General features: G+C 38.3%; 1 protein-coding gene across 5 annotated transcripts in view; it reads left to right on the plus strand.

Annotated features, from left to right (window-relative positions):
• GALNT18 (polypeptide N-acetylgalactosaminyltransferase 18) overlaps positions 1–20,735 on the plus strand; it is a 279,752-nt gene that overhangs the window by 9,798 nt on the left and 249,219 nt on the right. For 4 of the 5 annotated variants that reach the window (XM_050898152.1, XM_050898157.1, XM_050898156.1 and 1 more), the window contains exons 1-2: positions 19,980–20,115; positions 20,257–20,522. The exons of the other annotated variant lie outside the window; for it this stretch is intronic. In XM_050898152.1, the coding sequence (XP_050754109.1) occupies positions 20,288–20,522 (235 nt within the window). In that variant the 5' untranslated portion in view covers positions 19,980–20,115; positions 20,257–20,287. Of the gene's footprint in view, positions 1–19,979; positions 20,116–20,256; positions 20,523–20,735 lie in introns of those variants that run through there. 5 annotated transcript variants of the gene reach the window in all.

Raw genomic sequence — 20,735 nt, forward strand, 5'->3', positions numbered from 1 at the left:
AAGTCTTTGGGAAGCAGGGGCATGTTCTGTCTCTTGCCTTTCTAAAGACTGGTGTGGTAACATCCTCTTTATGACAAAAAACAGGTATATACATTGATCTGGACTCTGAACGCTAGTAGGGAATAACTAAAGGCATTGGCATGAGAAATGTGTTGATGAGGCAACGTTTGAAGATTTGATTCATCAAGCATTGGAAGTTGGATGAATGAGGGACCTGTTCATCTCCCAAGATGCTGGCTCCCTTGCCCAAAGCTCCCAGTATGCTGCCGTGGTTCTCCTGCAGTTGAACAGATGTATAACACAGGTCTGCACTCAGCGTAGCATAATGTGGTAACAGAAAGCAGACGGGAACTGATGGTAAGAGCAGTCATCAGCCCAAGTGGTGGGCACACACTTCTGCTTTACAAGCATGCTGTGTTACCTGTAGTATATTTATATGGTTAATGCCATCCTGGGCTTAACTGAGCTTTTGTTTTGGTTTGGTTTTTTAATTTTATTTCAAAGGATAAATTAAAAATATTTTCTGTAAGCTAGTTTTTCTTTGGCAGCTTCTCAAATGAAAACTAAGTCTTGATGGCTAGGATCAGATTCCCTTAGATACATGAACACAAAATCAGATCCTAGAAGGCAGGGAAGTCATGCTGTTCTATCCCATTATTGTGTGCAAGGAAGGTATTTCAAAGACTTTTTCTATTAAAATTTACAGAAGAAAAGTCAATTTTTTGCTAAAGTCTTAATGACAACACTAACCAGTCAAATCCTGAAATTACTTTAATGAGAACTTAGTTGACAATGAACAAACATTCCACATGGTGATCAGTACTTTTACAAGTCATTCACCAAGACTAGTGGCGTGCTTCTACTGATGCTGGATCCAACTGCAAACGTTGCTATAAGCTTCAAGCTCTTAGGAGGCCAGGAACCCAAGACTTTCAGGGGACTTTTTTCCTGGAAAACACTTGGACTCTCTTGATGAGATGATTTTTTAAAGCATAATATTGAGGACAGGCTTAGCTATATTAAAAGCAATTGATTCTACTGGGAAAATTTCAAAACATAGTATATGCCATTGACTTTAAGCAATGTATAAAGTTTTCTTTTTAAAAAATATTATTAAATAATGTTCTTGCCAACTGTTTGGAACTTCATGATACTGACTCATGCTTCATCAGCTTCTCAGTATTCAAGTGAACTTTGTGGCTAGTTTTTGTTTGTTCTTTTTCTGTCTAGAACTGCATATGCAATGGTGAAAAGACAACACCTGCAAAGTTAAAAATCCTGAAAGAAAGGATGGCTTTCAGCAGCTCATGTTAAAATGTGCTCATCAGACTTTAGCTGTTAAGCCATAGTATCTGAAAATTCTTACTTTGTTGTAGGATGAAAACATAAAGCAACCTGTCTCTGTTGGTTCTGTCTCAGATCCAACACATAGTAATAGGTCAGCCTTTCCTGTATGCTCTGGCTACAGCAGCGCTGAAGTAATTGAAATGTACGTGAATGCATGTGCATGCACATGCAAGTAACAGGAGTCTGTGTTGTGGGTCTATGATGAGCACCCGTATGTTAACTGGCGCTACTGAAGTCTTCTCCTGCACAACAGGAAATTTTCTCTTACAGAGAGAAGTCCCTTTGCAATTTTTGCTTGTGTTATTACGGGTCATCTCTGTATCATAGTGACTGCACAATATGGAAAAAAGTGTAAATTTTTTTTTGGTAAACCTGAGATTCTTATTAACAGTCTTCTGGGTTGTTTTGCCTATGATGCCTGTCAAAAACAAACTGTAGAGGGAAGAGCAGGGGGGAGTCTTAAAATCAGTATTGAGAGAAACCTAACTTGAGTGAAATCTAATTTGAGTGACATGTTCATTTTCCTATTTCTTTTAAATAAGAAGGGTGAAGTTTCTGTTGCAAGTAAAGAAAACTAAGTTGACCTATGCTGATTTGTCAGTTAGGATCAGTCCTTACTGTGTGCATAAAATTAGTTCAAGGAACAAAGAGCTGGGTACTCTGTATCCTTTGGACCTGTTCTACAGTGTACATGAGCACTCAAAACACAAATATTCTTTATGGCAAACAAAAGTAAAAATGGGTGCTTTGTTGCATGAATGTGTAGAATACCAAATACAACAAAAGCTAGGAGAAGCTACTTTTCATTTTGTAACTTTGATGTAGTCATACATTTTTCCTGTTGTAATTTCTTGCAAGTTTTGTAAATGGTTTTTTTTTTTTGGTTGTTTGTTTGAGGGGGAGTACTAGCCACAGAAAGCATACTTTAGTGTCACAAAAGAAACATAGTACGTAAAAAGGTAAGAGTCATGGTTTCCATGTATGACACTATAGGCTTGATCTGAAAGGGCATTCCATTAAAATAGGTTCTTGGTGTTTCTGGGCAATCTCAGGTTTAACAATATTGTAATTCTCTAACTGTCCGACAATCCTATTAATCTGAAATAAGAAAACTTTCTATTTCCAGCTGCAACTAGGAGAGAAAATCAGCAACGTTTACAGCCAGTGTACATGGATTTCATGTTTACGTGTGGTTAGTGGAGACTGCCCTCTGGGAAAGATAGTGCTATAAGATGAAGACGTGTAACCAGTGAAGGACAAACATGCAACCTTAGATTCCTGAATAGTAATTTTGCAGCTTAGTGATTGCAGAATCCCTTTCTTCATACTTGAGCTGTCAGCTACATATGTTTGGAAAAATTTTTTTCTTTATTAGATGCAATAAAATTTACTGTCCATTAAGTTTCTTCATGAATGAACTCTGCTTCACTCAGAAAACTGTGTAAATATGCACCCTCTACTTTACAGTCTTGCCAAATCTTTCATGTTCCAATCCAACCAAGCTTCAACCAGTTAATGAAATTATTGGTCTCTGATACAGATTCATTGTGTTAGCCTACTGGAAAGAAAGCAGTCTAGTGAAGTGCTCAGCAAAGTCCAATGGCAGTGATGCATGAATTAGTGGTGTTAAGCCTCCTTTAGCCTCCATCTGTATTCTCTTTCAGCTCTGCTAGATATTTATCTAGCAGGAAGAAAAAAATGCAGCTTTTGGCAATGGCATCTAGCAAAATTTCAGTAGGGGTTCTAGATTTCTAGTGCCAGTGACACAAGTTAGAAGGTGGCATTCACAGCAACTTCAGTGGTTCTTATCTTTCATGAATGAAAGTAGAGAGATAATTGTAGTTGCAGAGTTTGAGAGGTTTTCCCTGTTTTGTTTTGGTTTTTTTTTAATTTGTCTCCACTTGGCATAGTAATTGCTATAGTTAGGTTTTATCTGATTTAGCTGCCTAACTGGAACTCATTAAAACTCCTAAAACATTGGGGGAATTTTAATGGTAGGGGTGGGGGAAGTGGACAAAGGGAAGGAGAGAGAGGAGTGGATCAAGGATTTTAAGGGACATCGTCATCTTTTTGAAGGGAAACTGAAAACAGAAACTCTAAGCATGATTTCTTTGCCAATTCTAAAACTTAGGTAAGACTTTAGGTGTCACAACTCTCTTCTCTATAGAGAATTACTTAACATTTAACAATACTACTATACCATATGTTAATCTTGTTTGGAGTATCATTCCTATAATAAGTGGGTTATGGTCAAAGATTTATTTATGTAATAGGAAATAGTTGAATTCATGGTTTCTTACATATGTGAGGCTATCAAGCCTTCTATGGTAGGTGATGGAAACCTTCATTGTTAACATTAGAATTAAAAAAAGGTATATAAAAAAAAAAAATTCTGACCCCCCCGAAGATGTGCCCCTTTGGGTAATACAGTGTTTCTCTGTAAGTGGTGGCTGAGGCTGGATCATGAGTTGGTGCCACTCATCCCCGTTGTTCTTAATGAGTACTTTCAGAATAGTGTCCACAAATATGTCAGAATACTGAGTAGTATAATTGGTCTGAAATACTTACTATATCATCTCCAATTTGGGATGTTTCTGCTGGTGTTCCTTCCAGCCCTCCATGAAAGCTCACAAACACAGGGGGAACATGTCCACTGGTTTAAGATCAGTATGGTCCATTCAGGTTAACAAGGCTGTGCCAGTCTTAAGAATTGTTGCTTAAGAATTTTACTCTCTGCTGTTCCACAATTTTTTGAAACCTATCCACCTAGTGGCATTGATGGACAATAGTAAATAATGCATAAAAGATTCTGTTCATGCCAGTATGATGGATTTGCCAAGAGCAATAGCAGTTGCAGTTAGTAGGGTTTTTCCAGTATGCCATGATCGCTGTCATAAAATAGCATGCTCTCTCCTTCCCCCTCAAAAAAAAACCCCAAAAAACAACCAAACCCTGCCCTTCTTTTCCCCCACCCAGTATAGTCAAGGCAAAACCCTTCTAGCTCTGTTCAAATAGTTATGCTCACTGGAGGATTCAAACAAATTTCAAGCAAACTTCGCTGCTTTGTTGCTCTGAATATTCCAGTCTGGACTGAATCTTGGCATAATGTGCACCTGTATGGTCCATAAGAGGATCTTTTCTCTCCTCTGATCTTGATGCCACCTCTCTAATTGTTGAAGCTGGTGCTTCTTAATTGCTCTCCTGTTTATTAACAAAAGTGGGATTTTTTTTTTTTTCTTCCTTTCTTTAATGAGAGTCTTGCTCTAGGAATTCCTGATCTTTTCCCATGAACACTCTTTATACCTCTATAACTACTTTGGGGGGTTGTGCTGTTGCCTGTAGACCTCAGTAAAGCTTTTCTCTGTTGTAGGGATAAATTTTTTTCCTCAGCGCTTCTTGAGATAGTCCCATTTAACAAGGGTTTTGTATATTTTCCTACTGCAGCATCAAATTTCAGTGCTCCCTAAATTCCTGTCTAAAATCTGCAGAAGCTTTGACCTCTTTTCTTCTCTCTTCTAGTTGTAAGCTCTGTCTTAAGGAAGTCTTATTCTTGTGCTCTGATGCCTATATAATGCTCCTTCTCTAAGTCAATAGCAGAAACTAAACTGAGCTGTTTGAGCCTCTGCTGCCTGAGGGAGAGGAGCATGCTTTGTTGATCAAAGCAGTAAGCACGATCATTAATCTCTCTGTGAGGCAGTGCCATCATTAGGGAAGGACAGACGGACACAGAGACTAGGGAGTGTTTTACCTTAGTTATCTGATCTAGATACCTTGCTTGGCAATCAAGTAACAAGGAACAGGTATGGGGGAACACCTGCTGTCTAAGGTGATCCCTTCTGTGGATTGTGAGTGGCTGTATTGCTATAAGAGAAGTTGTAACTCAGCTCCTTGTCCAATAAACAAAACAAGGAAATAAACTTTATTTAACCTAATTAAACTCCAGCTGCAGAACAAGATGTATTCAACTTTGTAGTGTTCTCCAACACCGAAACAGTGCAAGAACTTTTTATCCTATCTGATATGAAAGATATTCTATTTCTAGTTCATGAAGATGGATATGAATCATGTGGCATCTTATGTCTTGATTTAGGGTATCCATTAAAGATGGCTTACAGGTTGAAAGTAAATGTTTCAGTTATTTTCTAAAAGCTTAGGTTTTGAGATACAGGAAAGGAGTGGGTTTTTTTTCTTTTTGTGGTGGTGTTCTGGTTTTGTTTTTAAAAGTGTGATAGACTTACTACAGTTTCAAAAAAGTCTTGTTAATATTCTACAGGGTTGTGAACCTACTCTTGGATTAGTTTCTTTCTAAACTGGTCCATAGATTCTTTCCTCTTTATTGCAAACAAGTATGTCCTTTGACTGACTGATTTCTTTTTATTTCACTGTAAGAATGTCAAGCTGTTTAGAAGTAATACAGCATAAATATACAGCATTAAAAGTACCACTTCATTGGAAAAAAATAAGTTAGCATGGTGGTAATAAAATAATATTTTGATTTTTTTTTTTTTTTTTTAAAATTAAAATGCCTTTTCCCACAAAAAGGAATGCTTTCTGTGGAAATGCCTGGGGGGGGGGGAACCCGCACCCAGTTTTTAGGCAAAGGCTTTAAAATCAGACTTGAGACTAATGCTTTTCATCTTTGTTGAAATTGTCCCTGGGAAGAAATTAATGTTTCTTAATGAGCTATTAATTGTATTTGTGCTGCATGTTGCCTAAAGTTTATGGCTTTAAAGAAATCATGTAGTTACTTTAGTCATATTTGGGTCTCTTGTCTCTTTTTTTTTTTTTTTTTAACCTCATTTGAATAAATTAGTATCTTCTTAACAGTAGACATGAATTAGTTTGAAATATTTTCTGTTCCATGTTGTCCAAAGTAGTAATATTCTCTAGCCTTTGATCAACAAAGTGATATTTTGTCTCACTATGACAGTGCTAATGATAAAATTTTGATCTGTTAGCCAAAATGTAAGCTATTTCATTGCATATACCCACACGTCAGAGGAGAAAGAGGATTTTCTTTCTTGCTGCTGGATTGATGTATGTTCCGTCATTTAAACAAAACAAAAATAATGAAGCAATGCTGGCATTGTAGAGATATTCCATGACTCTTTTATGAGACAGAGACCTGGAAAACATGCTTCAATGAAGGAAGCTTGCAGCACTACTCTTGCTCCTCCTTTTGCATTTGTTACAGCTATTAAGTTGTTTTGCTTTAAGGAAAATAACAAAAAATAACAAGGACAGTTATTTCCTATAATTCCTAATAACAAAAAATAACAAGGAAAGAAAAAAAAATTATAAAAATGAGTCCAGGAGGACTGGCTCACTTTTTCCAGAGTTTTCTGAGGGGCTTGGCATTTATATTGCCCTTGAAGATTTAAGGACATTTAACGTCTATGTTCAGGCCTTGTAAAAAGGACCTTGCAATTGAACTTTCAAGATAGTAGAGGTATTATAGGATGATGTCAGTTTGACTTTTCTGGAAAATGCAGCAAATCTAAGTTGCTAGCACCATAGAAGAAGTATTGCCTGTCTCAAGAGTTCTTCTCTTTGCCACAAACTGGCTTTAAAACATATTACCAACAGATGTCCTATTACATAACACCAAAGTCACCTTCTTGCTGTATGCTGAGTGCCATTTGATGATCAGAATGGATCAGAATGCACTTACAAGCATGAAAACAGATCTACTGAGAGAAATGGATAATGATGTACTTGTGTTCAGATTCTGAGTAGTAAACAGAAGGTCCTGCTTAACAAAAACATCAATGATAATAACTCCCAAATTATGGCTACCTATTTTTCCTATCATCAAAAATGGCAACTAGAATTATTACTGCTCTTAACAGCTAGCAGTGTATTCTGCAGCCTGGCATCACTCAGTTCTGCAGATATTTTACAGAAATGTTATTTGACTGATGAGTCATCCTCAGAACACAACATTTTAATGAAATGATGCTTGGCATGTGATAGATAAATCTAAGTTAAAACTGGTGGAAATTGCTTGAGCTGGGGAAAAAATTATATTAAAACATGGCTGGGTTTTTTTTCCCAAGTCTTTTACAGCAGGAAGTGAAATAAATGAATATCACCAGAAAATAAACAGCAGATTAGATGCTTCTCTTTAGTCCTTTCAGTGGTCCTTCCCTTGAGAGAAAAAACAAAGCATAGAGTTGTATCTTGTGTCACTGGTGAACACTTAATACTAAATGTAAAATTTTTATTGCACCTTGTTTTTTCCCTTTGCTTACAGGTTGAGTTGTTTTCCTATTTTTTCTCATAATCCTCCACCTTCTGTCTACCCTTTGTTCTTTACTTTCCACTGCAAGAGCTTAAACTGTTCCTTGTATGGATTGTTTACCATGCAAATCAGTATGTGAATCTTGATTCTGTATCATCTTGTTCCTGAGGGACTTCAGTTGAGAAGTCCAGATGCAGGAGGAGGAAGGGCTGTCATCAGTTAGGAAGTTACTAGTAGTGACACTTTACACTACTTTTCTATGGCATTAGTGACCCATCAAGACCCACCAAGAACTGACATTAATTCTCAGAGTTGAAAACTTTATTTCTGAAGCATTTGCAGTGGAACCTTTCGAACACCCTGGTGAAAGAAACAGAAGTTTGCTGAGGCAGGCCCTGGCGGGGGCAGGGGGTGGGGAAAGCGTGAGGCTGTTGTAAATAACACGTGAGCCCTGAGCAGAATTTCTGTTGCTAAAGTAACTATGTTATTTACAAGCTACAGAGAAGCAGTGTCTGCTGCGGTTTCCAAACTTTACAAATTGGCATCTATGGTCTATATTGCACTTCTTTATCAACAGCTAGGTAGAAACACCATCCAAGTTGTTTAGCCTTAGTGAATTGTCCTCATTAAGTTTTCTAGTCTGTTCAGTAGTTACCACTAACTAAAAGGCTGATGGCAGGATTCAACTTGTCTTGTTTTCTTCAGTAGTAGCTGGAGCATTCTTGGCTCTAAACTGGGAATTGGTTTCTACGATTGCTATACAACTGACTTTGGAGTATCTTACGGCTACCTTGCCAGTTGGAAACGTAGCCAGCTTGGACACCTTGCATTCACTAGGGACTTGTCTAAATTGTAAAGCAACAAATTGCATCCTATAACAATAACTACAACAAATTATAAGATCTTTTAATGAACAGGACATTAAATAAAGGAACTCAGACTGTTAGCTGATAGAGACTCATGTTCTTTTATGGTTTCAACAGATTTATGCTGATTCATTTCAGCTGAAGTTCTTTGCCCGTCTCCCCATTGTGTTGAAAAAGGCTGCTGTGGTTAGCGCTATTTTATGGTTGAGGTTAACCTGAGTTCCTGCTGTGAAGATGGCATTAAACACAACAGTTCTGGCCTATGTTCATTGCTGGTATAATGATATCTAAGTCTCAACGTGAAGTGATGTTTAAGATCAGTGAAATTTGTGTTTTAGCACAGTGCTGTTTGTAGATGTCACGCTGCAGTGGTCTGAAGATATGTCAGCTACACTATTCTAGTTGATGGTTGAAGATTTCAGCTCTTCTAGTCTGAATGTTTTTGGCAAGAAGCCAATGGAATGTAATCCTATACAGGAAAATATCTAATGAAACCAACACCATAAAACTGGGTAGTTGAAAACACACAACTAAGAGGTGCTAAGGAGGAAGAGACGTGGTATGATTTAAACGGATTGCACCTTACTCTTAAACCCGTATTATCTTGTAGCATTTTTGAAACTGTATAGGTTGGCAAACACAAGCAACAGCAGGCTTTAAAGTGTCTGGATGCCACCTCAGTGGCTGAAAAATAATTACTTAGATGTCCTCCAAGACTTCATAATAAGTAGTTGGCCAGGTTGCTGGATTTCAAAAATTGCCATTTAATTCATTAAAGCTGTGGCAACCTAAGGAACTGAACCAATGTCTCTTATGTGGACTATTTTGAGGTAACTAAAAAAAAAATAGAATTTATAAAAATCTCTGAAACTCTTACACCCCTTCCTGTTGTGAACTTATACTTTCTGATCCCATCTCCTGATTAGTACTACAGATCTAGTGCATAAATTTATACTTCTGAATATCTTTTGCTCATGAAATTTCCATAGTAAAGTCATTCTGCAGTTGACTTTATTCTTTAAACATGTGGTGTTTGGTATTTCAATAACAGGAAGGATTCCAATAGTTGCTTGAGCTCTTACTTTCTGTTCTAGACCCCAGGAGCCAGTAATGTTTTTATGGAAGGTCTCTGTAGGGCAGAAGGGAATTTGGAAGAGACTGTTCCAGCATGTATGAAGCAAATACTATAATGAACAGGAAGGTAAACTGGGATGCCCACACAGGGAAATTCAGCTGCTTGTTTCTTTAGAAGATCTTGTAGTATTGCTAATTGGTGGTAACTTACTCTGTGACTGGACATACTGTGTGCTGGCATTAGCAGACGCAAATAGAAATTCATGCCCTTTCCTGTCTTGAGCTTTATAAAAGTAGGTGATTTTATAAAACAAAATTATTTTCTTAGTGTGCAGGCTATTTAAGACCAACAAAGGAATAAATAGTTTGATGTTTTTCTGACATCCAGTATGAATTTGGCAACGAACAAAACGGTAGCCATAATGACAATGTGAGTCCTGTTTAGTTCTGAACTTGACTAGAAAAGAAAATACAAGGAAGGGTGAAACCACTTGAGCACATTTAAAAAAAAAAAAAATTATTATTTTTTTTATGTTCTCACTTGCAGTCCTCCAGTCAAAAAAGCCTGGGCATTTCTGTAATCCTGTCATATGATCATTAGAGTAAAAGCTGTGGGTTAGTGAACTGCTGGGTGCCTGTTACAAAATACTTTTTGTAGCTTTTATGTGGCCTAAAGAAGCTGTGGATTGTGTGTGTGTGTTGTGCTGATAAAAATTCAAGCTGTAAGTTAAGCTGTAAATAATGTTACAACTGGAGCCTAGTTGATACTTGACTGTATCTGAAGCCAGCTTCTAGACTGGAAATCTTCCAAATTATGTAACAGCATTTTATTTCTACCTGTTGTACCATCAACGCACAGAATTACAATGAAGCAACGTTCTTCCTTGCTTCAAATAACTCACAATCACCTCAAGCTGTCATCCAGTGTTTTTGCACGGTTATGGCAGTATTTCCAGTTGCATGATAACTCTTCGCTCTAAAATCCTTATGTTGTTTGTTTTCACTCCAGCTTTTCATGCTTACACCTTCAGTGGCCCAGTCCTTTTAATCTAAGCAAAATCTCAGTGAAACTGGTGCTCCATTTCTTCATGTTACAAGTACCAAAGTATTTTCCTTGCCTTTTTTCTTTTTGACCAACTTATAATTCTTTAGGCTTAAAGAGATATGGTAAGTCTCTATAAAAGTTAATGCTACTTTATGCTTTGAGCTTGCTTTGATTTGTTAAATCCCTTTGCTAGTACCTGATTGGTTTTGATTATCTCGGTAACTGAGAATTTGTTGATTCATATGGACCATTCAGAGATTTGGTCAAGCCTAGGTCCTTCAGGCCTTTCTTCATTTATACAAATAACTCTCACTTATGCTGTGTTTCTCACTTTTGAAACCAATGTCTGATGGGGCTGCAGTCATTGTTTTTATGTAAGATCTCCAAATTGCATTGCAGACTTCAGGAAGCTTTCAGTAGGTAGTTACTTTCCCTTCAGCCAGTGTTCAAAGGCTATCGTTCCTTTGGCGTATTGGGGATCTCTGCTGCTAATTGTGCCAGGTATGATGTAGAATAGAAGAGCTGATTTTTCAGGAAGACAAAGACACTTAATTTTTAGAAGTAAATGCTAAGATTTTGGTGGTCTAGATCTGATTCAAGGAACAGTTCAGATCTGTTGAACTATTCATGCTTCATGCTTGATCTTCGTGCTTGAAACATGAACTTATTTGTGCTTCATCTCAACATGTTGAAGGATGTTCGTAACCTGTGTTGACTTCTTAATGCCAGTGTCAAACACTGAGATCTTTTGATTTGTGGCTCCACGAAGGTGTGACAAAATAAATATTTGCTGTCTGTTCCCAGAGGAATGCAAGTTTTAATTAATGGTATTTTTAAAGTGCTTTTTAGAGCCACGGATTCTGAAAATGTAAACTAGGAACTTTTATCTTTAACTGATGTAAGCATACTGAAGCCAATGGTTATATGGAAGCCTATTACGCTTATAATCTAATCATAAATCCTTTTCTGACCCTCTTTTGGAAGATGCAACTGATACAAGCCTACCTCAGGATGATGGATTGAGATAAGAGACTGCATTAAAAATGAACTTTACTGCCATGTTGTAACTCAATACTTCCGCACTTTTGAACAGTTCTAAGATGGAAGGGGGTTAGCTTGATTTGTTATGCTGAAGACCATAGAGCATATGTATTCTACTGAACAAAATGCAAGGAATGTGATTGTTGCACATCAAAAGAGTATGTGCATATGACTCAAATGTATACCATCTGGAAGATTGTTATTTAGTAAGGAAAGAATCTCGTTGGAACTGCATGTGAGATTCTTAAAATGTTTTTTTATGAGTACCAACCTTTCCTTTATTTAAAAAAAAAGGGGGGGGGTGTTATAAGTTGTCTGAAGTTTATTCTTTGAAATATACTTTTCAGCAGTTCTAAAACCAGGAGTGCTACGTGAAGGACTAAAGACTTACGTATAAATTTCTGAATCATATACTGGGTGAGCTGTACCGGCTGGTACTGAACTGGCTGTTGAAATAACTCTTGGCTCTAATCCATTGCTTCCTCTGGGGGCTTCCTTTTGGATTACTTGGATAACTTTTTAAAGTGTCTCTCTTTTTTTTAAACAAAAAGAAAAGTCTTTTGGAAGTATTAATACATTGCTTACTTCTGTTAGACATTCTTGCAGCACAGACCAGTGTGATATTCCAGGCCCAACCAAATAAAAACTTCCACCTCTTCTCATACTGTGAGAATTGTTATAATATCAAGCTGGACTGAAAGCTTTCTTGTTGTGAAGTCAGTTTTGTTTAAAAGCGGCACAAGGGCTTTTTTGTTTGTTTCAGGGTTGTTGTTATTGTGTGTTTTATGCACTGAAAGGATCAGAGAAGAGTTTACTCCTGGGCATCATCAAATCCTTTAAAAAACAAAAACAAACAAACAAAAACACACCCAAAACTGAAGACTTTTTCATCTACCTGAAAAAGAGAATGAATTGCTAACATACTCTAGGTATTTTAATGTAAATTGTTGGTTTGCTTAAGCTGTGGCTGCAGTACCTGATGAAAGAAGGTGTTATCCAGAAAATTGTTTCAACAGTCACAAATTGTAGAATCCATGTTTCAGCTGAATTACATGCCTAAATGTGAAGTTAGCAAAAGAACATCAACAGAGGGTGTTGTGCGTTTACTCTAACCACTGGCTGAAGGACAGCTGGCCAAAACTAATTTTTAAAAAGACTGGGATAATGTTGATTGGGAAATGGAAGAATTAAACCAACTGATTTCACCAGCATTGTCCTTCAAGGGTGTCTGTCCTACTTAGCATTAAACCAGTAAAGCAGAATCATCCGGATTCTTTATAATTTGTGGTTGAACAACAAACTGAGCCTACAGAAGTCATCCATTTTTTTTTCCTAACCATCAATTCAGATTAAAAAGGACAATTACTTTAATGTTCCATTCTCTCTTATCTCTGTTTTGAGTTTACAGTCACTTCTGAGGTTCTATCCCTTAACTCAGTAGTGGGTTTTATTACCTGTCTTTACTCTGACATAATGCTCTTGAATGCCTCAGTGTCCGTTCCTCTGAAACAAAATGAAGCTCCAGGCCTCCAGGAAGAAAAAAAAAAATCCTTATAAGAAGGCTGAAAATCTGCAATGCTCCTTTTCCTCCTATTCCTGTAAGACAGAGGGTGATTGTTTCTTCCAAATTCTATCTAGATAAATAGTTCTCTTATGAGCAATTGAAGGAAGTCACTTTCCACCTATTTACTGAATTTTTTTGAGACATCAGAGAACATATGGATAATGGTGATACAGTTGACGCTAGATTTAATTGGTACTTGGACTGCAAAGCCTTCCTAGGAGTTTGCTCTCCAAAGGCTCTTGATGCCCATTATGCATAAGGAGAAGCTCCATTCATGCATTAAAAACTGATTAAGACAGAAAGAACAAGAATAGGAAGAAATAGTTAGTTTCCAAAAGAAGATAGTCATGAGTAGGGGAGGTTGGGGTCTGTGTTGTTCAGCATATGTAGACGTGATCAGACAAGCATGTAAATAGTGAGGATACCATATTCACTATAGTAATTTCTAAAGCTAACTTCAAAAGCTGGAGAAGCCATGACCCTGAATGACAAGTTGATGAAATAGCAAAATGTGAGGTAGCCGATACCTAGAAAGACCTACAAAACTATATCTAGTTTATTACTGGGCTTTATGTAACTGAGGAGATCTTCGTGACTAGTTCACTGAGGTTAACTTGAGGCTTGGTGACAGTTGAGAAAACTAACAGTTTAGGAATTATAAAGGAAGGAGCTGAGAACAAGATACTGTATGAAATGATGCATCAATCTGGGCTGCCATGTCATCCCATCTCAAAAAGAAGAAAAAACAGGTGAAAGTAGAAAAGGACAAAAAGTAATTGAAGTATGGAGTTCCTGTCATGTGAGAAGGGGCTGCATATACGAGACTCAGATTGGCCAAGAGTCATCTAAGGAGGAGTATGATAGGCCTACACAATCACAGATGGAAAGATGACTGCAAAGTGATTGTTCATGTTTCTTTGGAGTATGAGAAAGTACAGGTTCAAAAAGGGATTAATTTGTGAATTTGTAATTGTTTACATAGCTAGTGTAAGCAATTGCTTGGTTGCAACCACCAACACAGAAAGTCTTTAAGTCATTAAATGTGTTGAAGCTTTGCCAGACAAAGCCTGGCAAAAGGACTATTCTTGTCCCTCAATGTTCAGAGCTAGACAGTATTTGGAAATAGGCTATTCAGCTACATCAGTTTTTGGTTGATATAGTACAATGATTTGTATTATTATAGTTAAAGATAGAAAAAACAGCACTGAGAACTGGGTTGAGAAAGCCAAGATTTTTAGATATCACAAATGATTTCATGTTTACTAATTTTTTGCTTCTGAACATAAAAAGATTCAGAGATTGAGTGGGCCGCAATCTCTGGAAATCTGTTTCAAATGTATCTGAGGTTTAACACCCAAAAATGAAGATACTTGAAGTTGCTTAAGGACAGGGTTGTCATTGGGGGGTGGGGGGTAGACACATGACTGCTTTGAAAAGAACAGAACATAATGCTTCTCTGAGTAACTGTAGACATGCCACTTGCAAAGGACCATATGTTGCATCTTTTACTCATGCTGGTGAATTTCTGGTCACACGTGATTCACTTGAGATGGATTAACTGAGAGTTTTGCGGCAAATAGTGCTGTGTAATCCTGCCAGAAAAAATAAATCACGCCAGTGCATAAAAGTAACTAATAAAACAGCATAGCAGAGATCAATTAAAGTATAAAGTGATTTTTGATGTTTTGGATAGAAAAACACTTTGGAAGGACAAATGGACAAGATAAGCCTGGCAAACACTGAGAAATGGAAAATGCCACCTGGAAACAAAAAATACAGACATAAATTTTATAGCAACTGTATAAGAGGCATGGCAAAGGTCTTCTAAGGCATTAATCTGGTGATGAAGGAGAAGACAACATGCACCCATTTGCCCCCATCTCTTGCAGGTTGCTTTTGTACATAAGTTTCCATTAGATGTTTTAATGTTCCTGTACCTCTGTTCTGTTCCCTTTGCATGAGGTGTTTTCTTTTTGCTTTATGTGCAGTGAGAGCTCAATCCAGTGAGAGCTCAATCCAGAAGACAAGATCCAGTTCAGTTTTCAACTTGAAACAGTACACACTCTCTCTTGTTTCTGTATCTTCTGTATTGTTTCATTTCTTCCTTTCAGTGCTAGGTGAATGATTTTGAGATGATGCTTCACGGATGTTAGTTATCCAAATACCATTGAATGTCTGTGAGTTGGGCACCACATGACCTTTCCTCCTTAGGAGACTGCAGTATGGTGAAACGGGGCTGAATTTCACTGTAGTTGATGATTTGCTGAGCAGTCTTTGCCAAGCAGTGAAAAATGAGGAGTCCTGCGTAACCTAAATGAACTGATGATTCATAAAAATGTCACAAAGGGTGATGTGTAATAGAACTAGTGTAAACTTAAAAGTGGTTATTTTTAATGAGGGATGGGAAAAATGACAGGGAAAAACAGAAAAGGAAAAAAGCAGATAGGGACCCAAAGAAGGCAAGAGAGAAAGAGTAGCGGGGAAGAGAGAAGATGCTAGAGAAATAAAGATCATGTTAATGTATCCCAGCATAACAAGGAAAAAGCAATTTTTATTTTTCTCTTGTCTTCCTCCACCCCACTTTTCATCCATTCAGCTTTTTTTTTCCTATTTTCCTTCCCTTTTTTTTTTCATTCAGTTCATGTTCATTATCTACACCATCCGTATAAGAAATCCCTTGCTTCAAAACCCAGCTCCAGAATATGCAAAGGTATCTCTGCAATACCCGCATATCTCTTTTTATGATTTAATAAAAGTTTCAAGATTGGTTTAAATTTAGTGAGAGAGATGACTAGGGACAATAGATACCAAAGATCATCAGATCACTTCCCTGGGGACTGAACTCATGACCTTTACCTTCAAAATACAGAAAACTATCTCTTTTGGGGAGCTAAAAACCCAGCTTCATAACTTGAACTGTTGGGAAGAGCTCATCTGCAGAAGCGATAACCTCTGCTGAAGAGACAGATAGTTTTTGATTCATGTGTGTGCAGATACAGACATCAGAGCTTAAAAAAAATTACCTACTCAGGGTAATTCAGACTTTTCTACATGCATTTGGTCATCTCTCTCCACAATGTAAAATGCTGTTGCTTCTTGAGTGCTTTTGGAATTTTTTATCATCTTTCCAAACAAAAGATGTGATCATCGTGGGTGAGAGGGAAGGAATAATAGAAGAAAATCTACTCAGACTAGATAATAATGAAGATTATATCTCCACAAACTAATAGGATTTCAGCTAAGAATATGAATACAATGCAATCAAAATAATGTTAAAAAGTTAAGTTTTTCATTAATTTCTAATAAGGTATAAGAAACCTGTTCTTGTAAAATGGGATGTAAATACTGTTGGTTCTGATGTTTCGCTACTGCTTTCTTCAAGGGTCCTCTTACTACTAAAAATGTTTTAGCCCACATCAAAATGCACCAATAAAAATGTAGTTCTTAAACGTATCTTTCTTTCAATCATTTCCCTTCCCTGAACTGTAATGATAGGTTAAAAAATACTAATTGAATTACTTTCCTTACAGAACACTTTAATGCAAGATAAGTGGCGGCTGTATTTACTAGGTTAAGAGGTTAATATTTCCTTAGGACTGGTTGAAATGGTGTCTTATTAGAGTAGTGTAGTTGGGGGCAATCCATATTGAAGCCTGGGATACATACAAATTTTAAGAAACTTTTTTCCATTATCTAGAGTGAAACAGAAGTGAAGTAATTTGCATAGCATGACACAGCAGATCAGTATCAGGACAAGGATAAAATCAGACACCTAGTTTAATGACCTGCACAGGAGATGGTACTGCCTCAAGCACCTGAAGTATAACTTTCAAAAACATCACTGTGATTTAAGAGAACAAATTTCATAGACCTTGTGCTCCCCTATAATTTAAATGTTCAAAAAAAGAACCATTTAGGGTTTTTATCACCTAATTTTCTCCCCAACTATAATGTGAGGCTGGCAGCATTTCTATTCTCCTATTGTTCCTTTTCCTGTTTTTGTTCCAATTAAATTATAGAAGTGGACTGCTTATGTATTTGTATAATACCTTGCACAAAGGAGTCTCATCTGGATTGTAATACTATACAATAAATCAAAATGAGAAAACCAACCAATTTCTAAATGGCATACACTTGGATACCTCCAACTTTGTATAAACTCGTAAAAGATGACTTCTAAAGAGACCAGTCCAGAATATTATTACCAGAGACATGAAAGTAAGCGTATTTTTAATGTATTAAAGCATCTGGAGGTTCTGCTATGAAGTCAGAGTTTTAACACTAGCTTCAGTAAAATCAAGGCTCAAATGAGGAGACAGGGAATTACTGTTCTGCTGTTGAGGAGTGCAGCTTTGATAGTAGGAGAATGTAGTTATAAATGAAATTATATTTTAAACATGATCAGAAAACTGTTGGGAGCAAAGGGCTAATGAACTATTAATAGTTACTGTAATAAAAGGTTAATCAATTATGTGCTGTTATAAGCAACCCATTAGGCCTGTGAGACACATTAGCCATCTTTTTTCAAACCTTTATGTCACTTATGGATGTGCTGACAGTCATTAGTAACAAGTACTGTTCATACTTGTTTATAAAAGCAGTTAGTTGTTCGTTAATATTTTATAAACTTCCATGGGAAATATGACTTATTAATGATTGTTATTTGTCCCTTATCTGGATTGATTTCAGATAAGTTTTGCTTTAAATTGAGAAGTCCAAGGCTAAGTCCTGGATTCTATCTAAATTGCCAGGGCTGAAGAATTCGTATTTTGTGACTGCAGGCAGAGTTTACAAAGATTAAAGCAAGTTTAGATAACACTATTATTAAAGACTTCAGTGATACGTGCTTACTGCTGTCAGTTGCCACTAGATGCGAAGCTGTAACACTGAAGTACAAAGATAGGAAATAGGGAAATAAATGATGCTGTAGACGAATGTTCATCGCAGACCAAGCAGGATAATTGACTTATGTGATGGAGCTGTACTAGTATATTCTGTCAATATTTTGTCTTTTATAAAGCTTGAAATTGCTCACTGACTGGTTTGTCTAGCAAACTTTCCTGTATTACTAAAAATATTTTTTTCTTAACATGTAAATGTGTACTCTTTCCCACGCAAATACCTTGTGTTATATTTTCTAATTTCCAAATGAGTTCTGCTGGGCTAGCCTCCTTTAGTGTTATCACTGGGGAAGTACTTATAAATGGGCCGAAATTTCAGTTAGTTTTCAGAGAGGCTTAGAAGACTGAGGAGACAGCTTGTTTTTTTGAGTTTCATTGGCAGAGTTTACTGCAGCGTCTATTGGTGCTGGTTTTGTATGTGTTTGAGTATCTGTAGTTTTTACTGTTTCTATGGAGTACCAACTGATGGAAAGGAAGAAGTCATTCTGCCTTTTGGCAGGACAGTTGCTTGCCTTCTCTCTTGAATACTGGATCTTGCTTATAATTCATTTTAAAAGTAACAACCCCAAACCCTAAGACAAATCATCTACTTTTACTTCTATTAAGATATTGAAATGTACATTCAAGATATTGCAGGGTTTGAATGCTCACACATGTATGTTTCAGAGTAGTAAGTCCTGGTATCTGCTGTGCTTTCTGCACACAGACAGGATAACCCTAGTGTAGGGATCAGTTGTGGAGGGTGACTGCATACTACAATATGATCCACAGCATTTGTTACTTCTTGCTTTCACTAGATAGGAAGTACTTAAAATAATTTTAGTATCTTAATTAACAGGTGCCTCATTGTTCCTAATACTGGTCATGCTAATGTTACATTTCTGTCTTGAGACTATCAAAAGAAAATGATTTCATTTAGTATGAAAGTCCCTATCTAATAGGAACAGAAGAGATTCATCTATTGTGTGCCTTCTCTCAAATGAGTGTGATTTCATACTGAGAGGTATTTGCCTTTTTAGTGTGTTTCCAAAAGTGTATGCAAAATGGGAGGTGAAGAGAGGAAAGCAGCATGGATATGCTGAACTAAATTGTGAGTTACTGATATTGTTCCTGATGCTGAAGCTAATTCTGGACAGGGTATACTCTGATATAGTGTCTTCCTGTGGAAGTGGGGAGGCGATGGATGGATACTGGGGCTTGCTGGTGTGGATGCAAGCAACAATTAGCTATTAATAATATAACCTCCCCAGGGAGGGGGCACGCAAACAGGCTAAAAGACAAACATAGTGTAATAGTGGGTGGTCGCCGGGTGTCTGGAGCTGCGGAACCGATAGCTCCGATGAGCCAAAGGCTTGTCTCCGGTGTCACCCCCTCCAGGCAAATGGATGACTTTCTGTGTGAGCATATATCTTAATGATACCGGCTGCTCTCTCCAGCCAAGCAGCCGAGCGTTCACCTAGCAGCAAACGGGAACTGGCTGCTGCTTCTTCCTATCTAGGCTGGAAATTCTTTGCAGCCAGCTACAGAAATAGCAGGGAGGCCGCCGTCCCCGCCCTCCCGCCCCGGCTTGCAGCACGGCGGAGGGGCCCCAGCGCCCCTCTGTGTGTGTGTGCGCGCGAGGAGCAGGTGGGCCCCGCGGTAACCCCGCCCCGCGCGGGTCCCCGTCGGCCATACGGTGATGGCAGCGATCTCCGTGCCAGAGCAGGCTCTTTATTGGAGGAGGGGGCTGTCAATCCGCGGCCGAGCAAGCCCCACTCTCCGGCAAGCTGCTCCCAAGGTCTGATTCTGGAGCTGTGGCCGGTTGCGATGGGAAGCGGCGTCGGAGGGAACAAAGTTTGCAACACTTGGGCACTTGGCTGCTGGCGTCCTTGATGCCCCTGGCAGGAGCCGGCGCCTAAAAGCAGCGGGCAGCCGGGCGGCTGGCACGCCTTGCTGGTCTGCTGTCGGCACTGCTATCGCAAAGTTTCAGCTATTTCAATGTACTCAAATCCAGGATTCTAATTGTCAGCCCTCCCCACCCCCACCTCTCCTTCTAGGTAGGCGACAAATATTTTTATTCTGTGGATTAGAGAACTTTTTGCATGGAAATTTACTGATTTCTGAGTGGTCTCCGTTTCGGGGAAAGGGGGGAAAGGATTTATTTTCATCGCAGTTTATTTCTGTTTTCTGGATCACAGGATTTTTGGAGCTATATGGAGGGATCTCAGGATGGTGTGCACCAGGAAAACCAAAACTTTAGTGTCCACTTGCGTGATTTTGAGTGGAATGACTAACATCGTCTGCCTGCTGTACGTGGGCTGGGTCACCAACTACATTGCCAGTGTTTATGTGAAAGTGCAGGAGCCGATCTCAGAAAAAAAGTTAGAGGAAGACAAAGGGGACACTTTAAGGATTATAGAAAGGCTGGACCATTTGGAAAATGTCATCAAGCAGCACATCCAAGGTACCACCTTACCCCCCGCTTGCTTTCCCTCCCCACCCCGCCGCTTGCCGTGTGCAGTCTCCATCCCCTCCCGCCGCGTTTGTTGTGTGCGCCTGTGACATTTCTGTCGCGATCGGGGAGAGCCATTCCTCAGCCCGGAAGAGCCGGGGGCTGCGCGGAGGCTGCGGTGCGTGTGGGAGTCCCCGGCGGTCCCCTCCCGGTGCCTGGCGAGAG

The sequence above is a fragment of the Gymnogyps californianus genome, chromosome 5 (assembly GCF_018139145.2).
Source record: "Gymnogyps californianus isolate 813 chromosome 5, ASM1813914v2, whole genome shotgun sequence".
In the NCBI taxonomy this organism is placed as follows: Eukaryota; Metazoa; Chordata; class Aves; order Accipitriformes; family Cathartidae; genus Gymnogyps; species Gymnogyps californianus.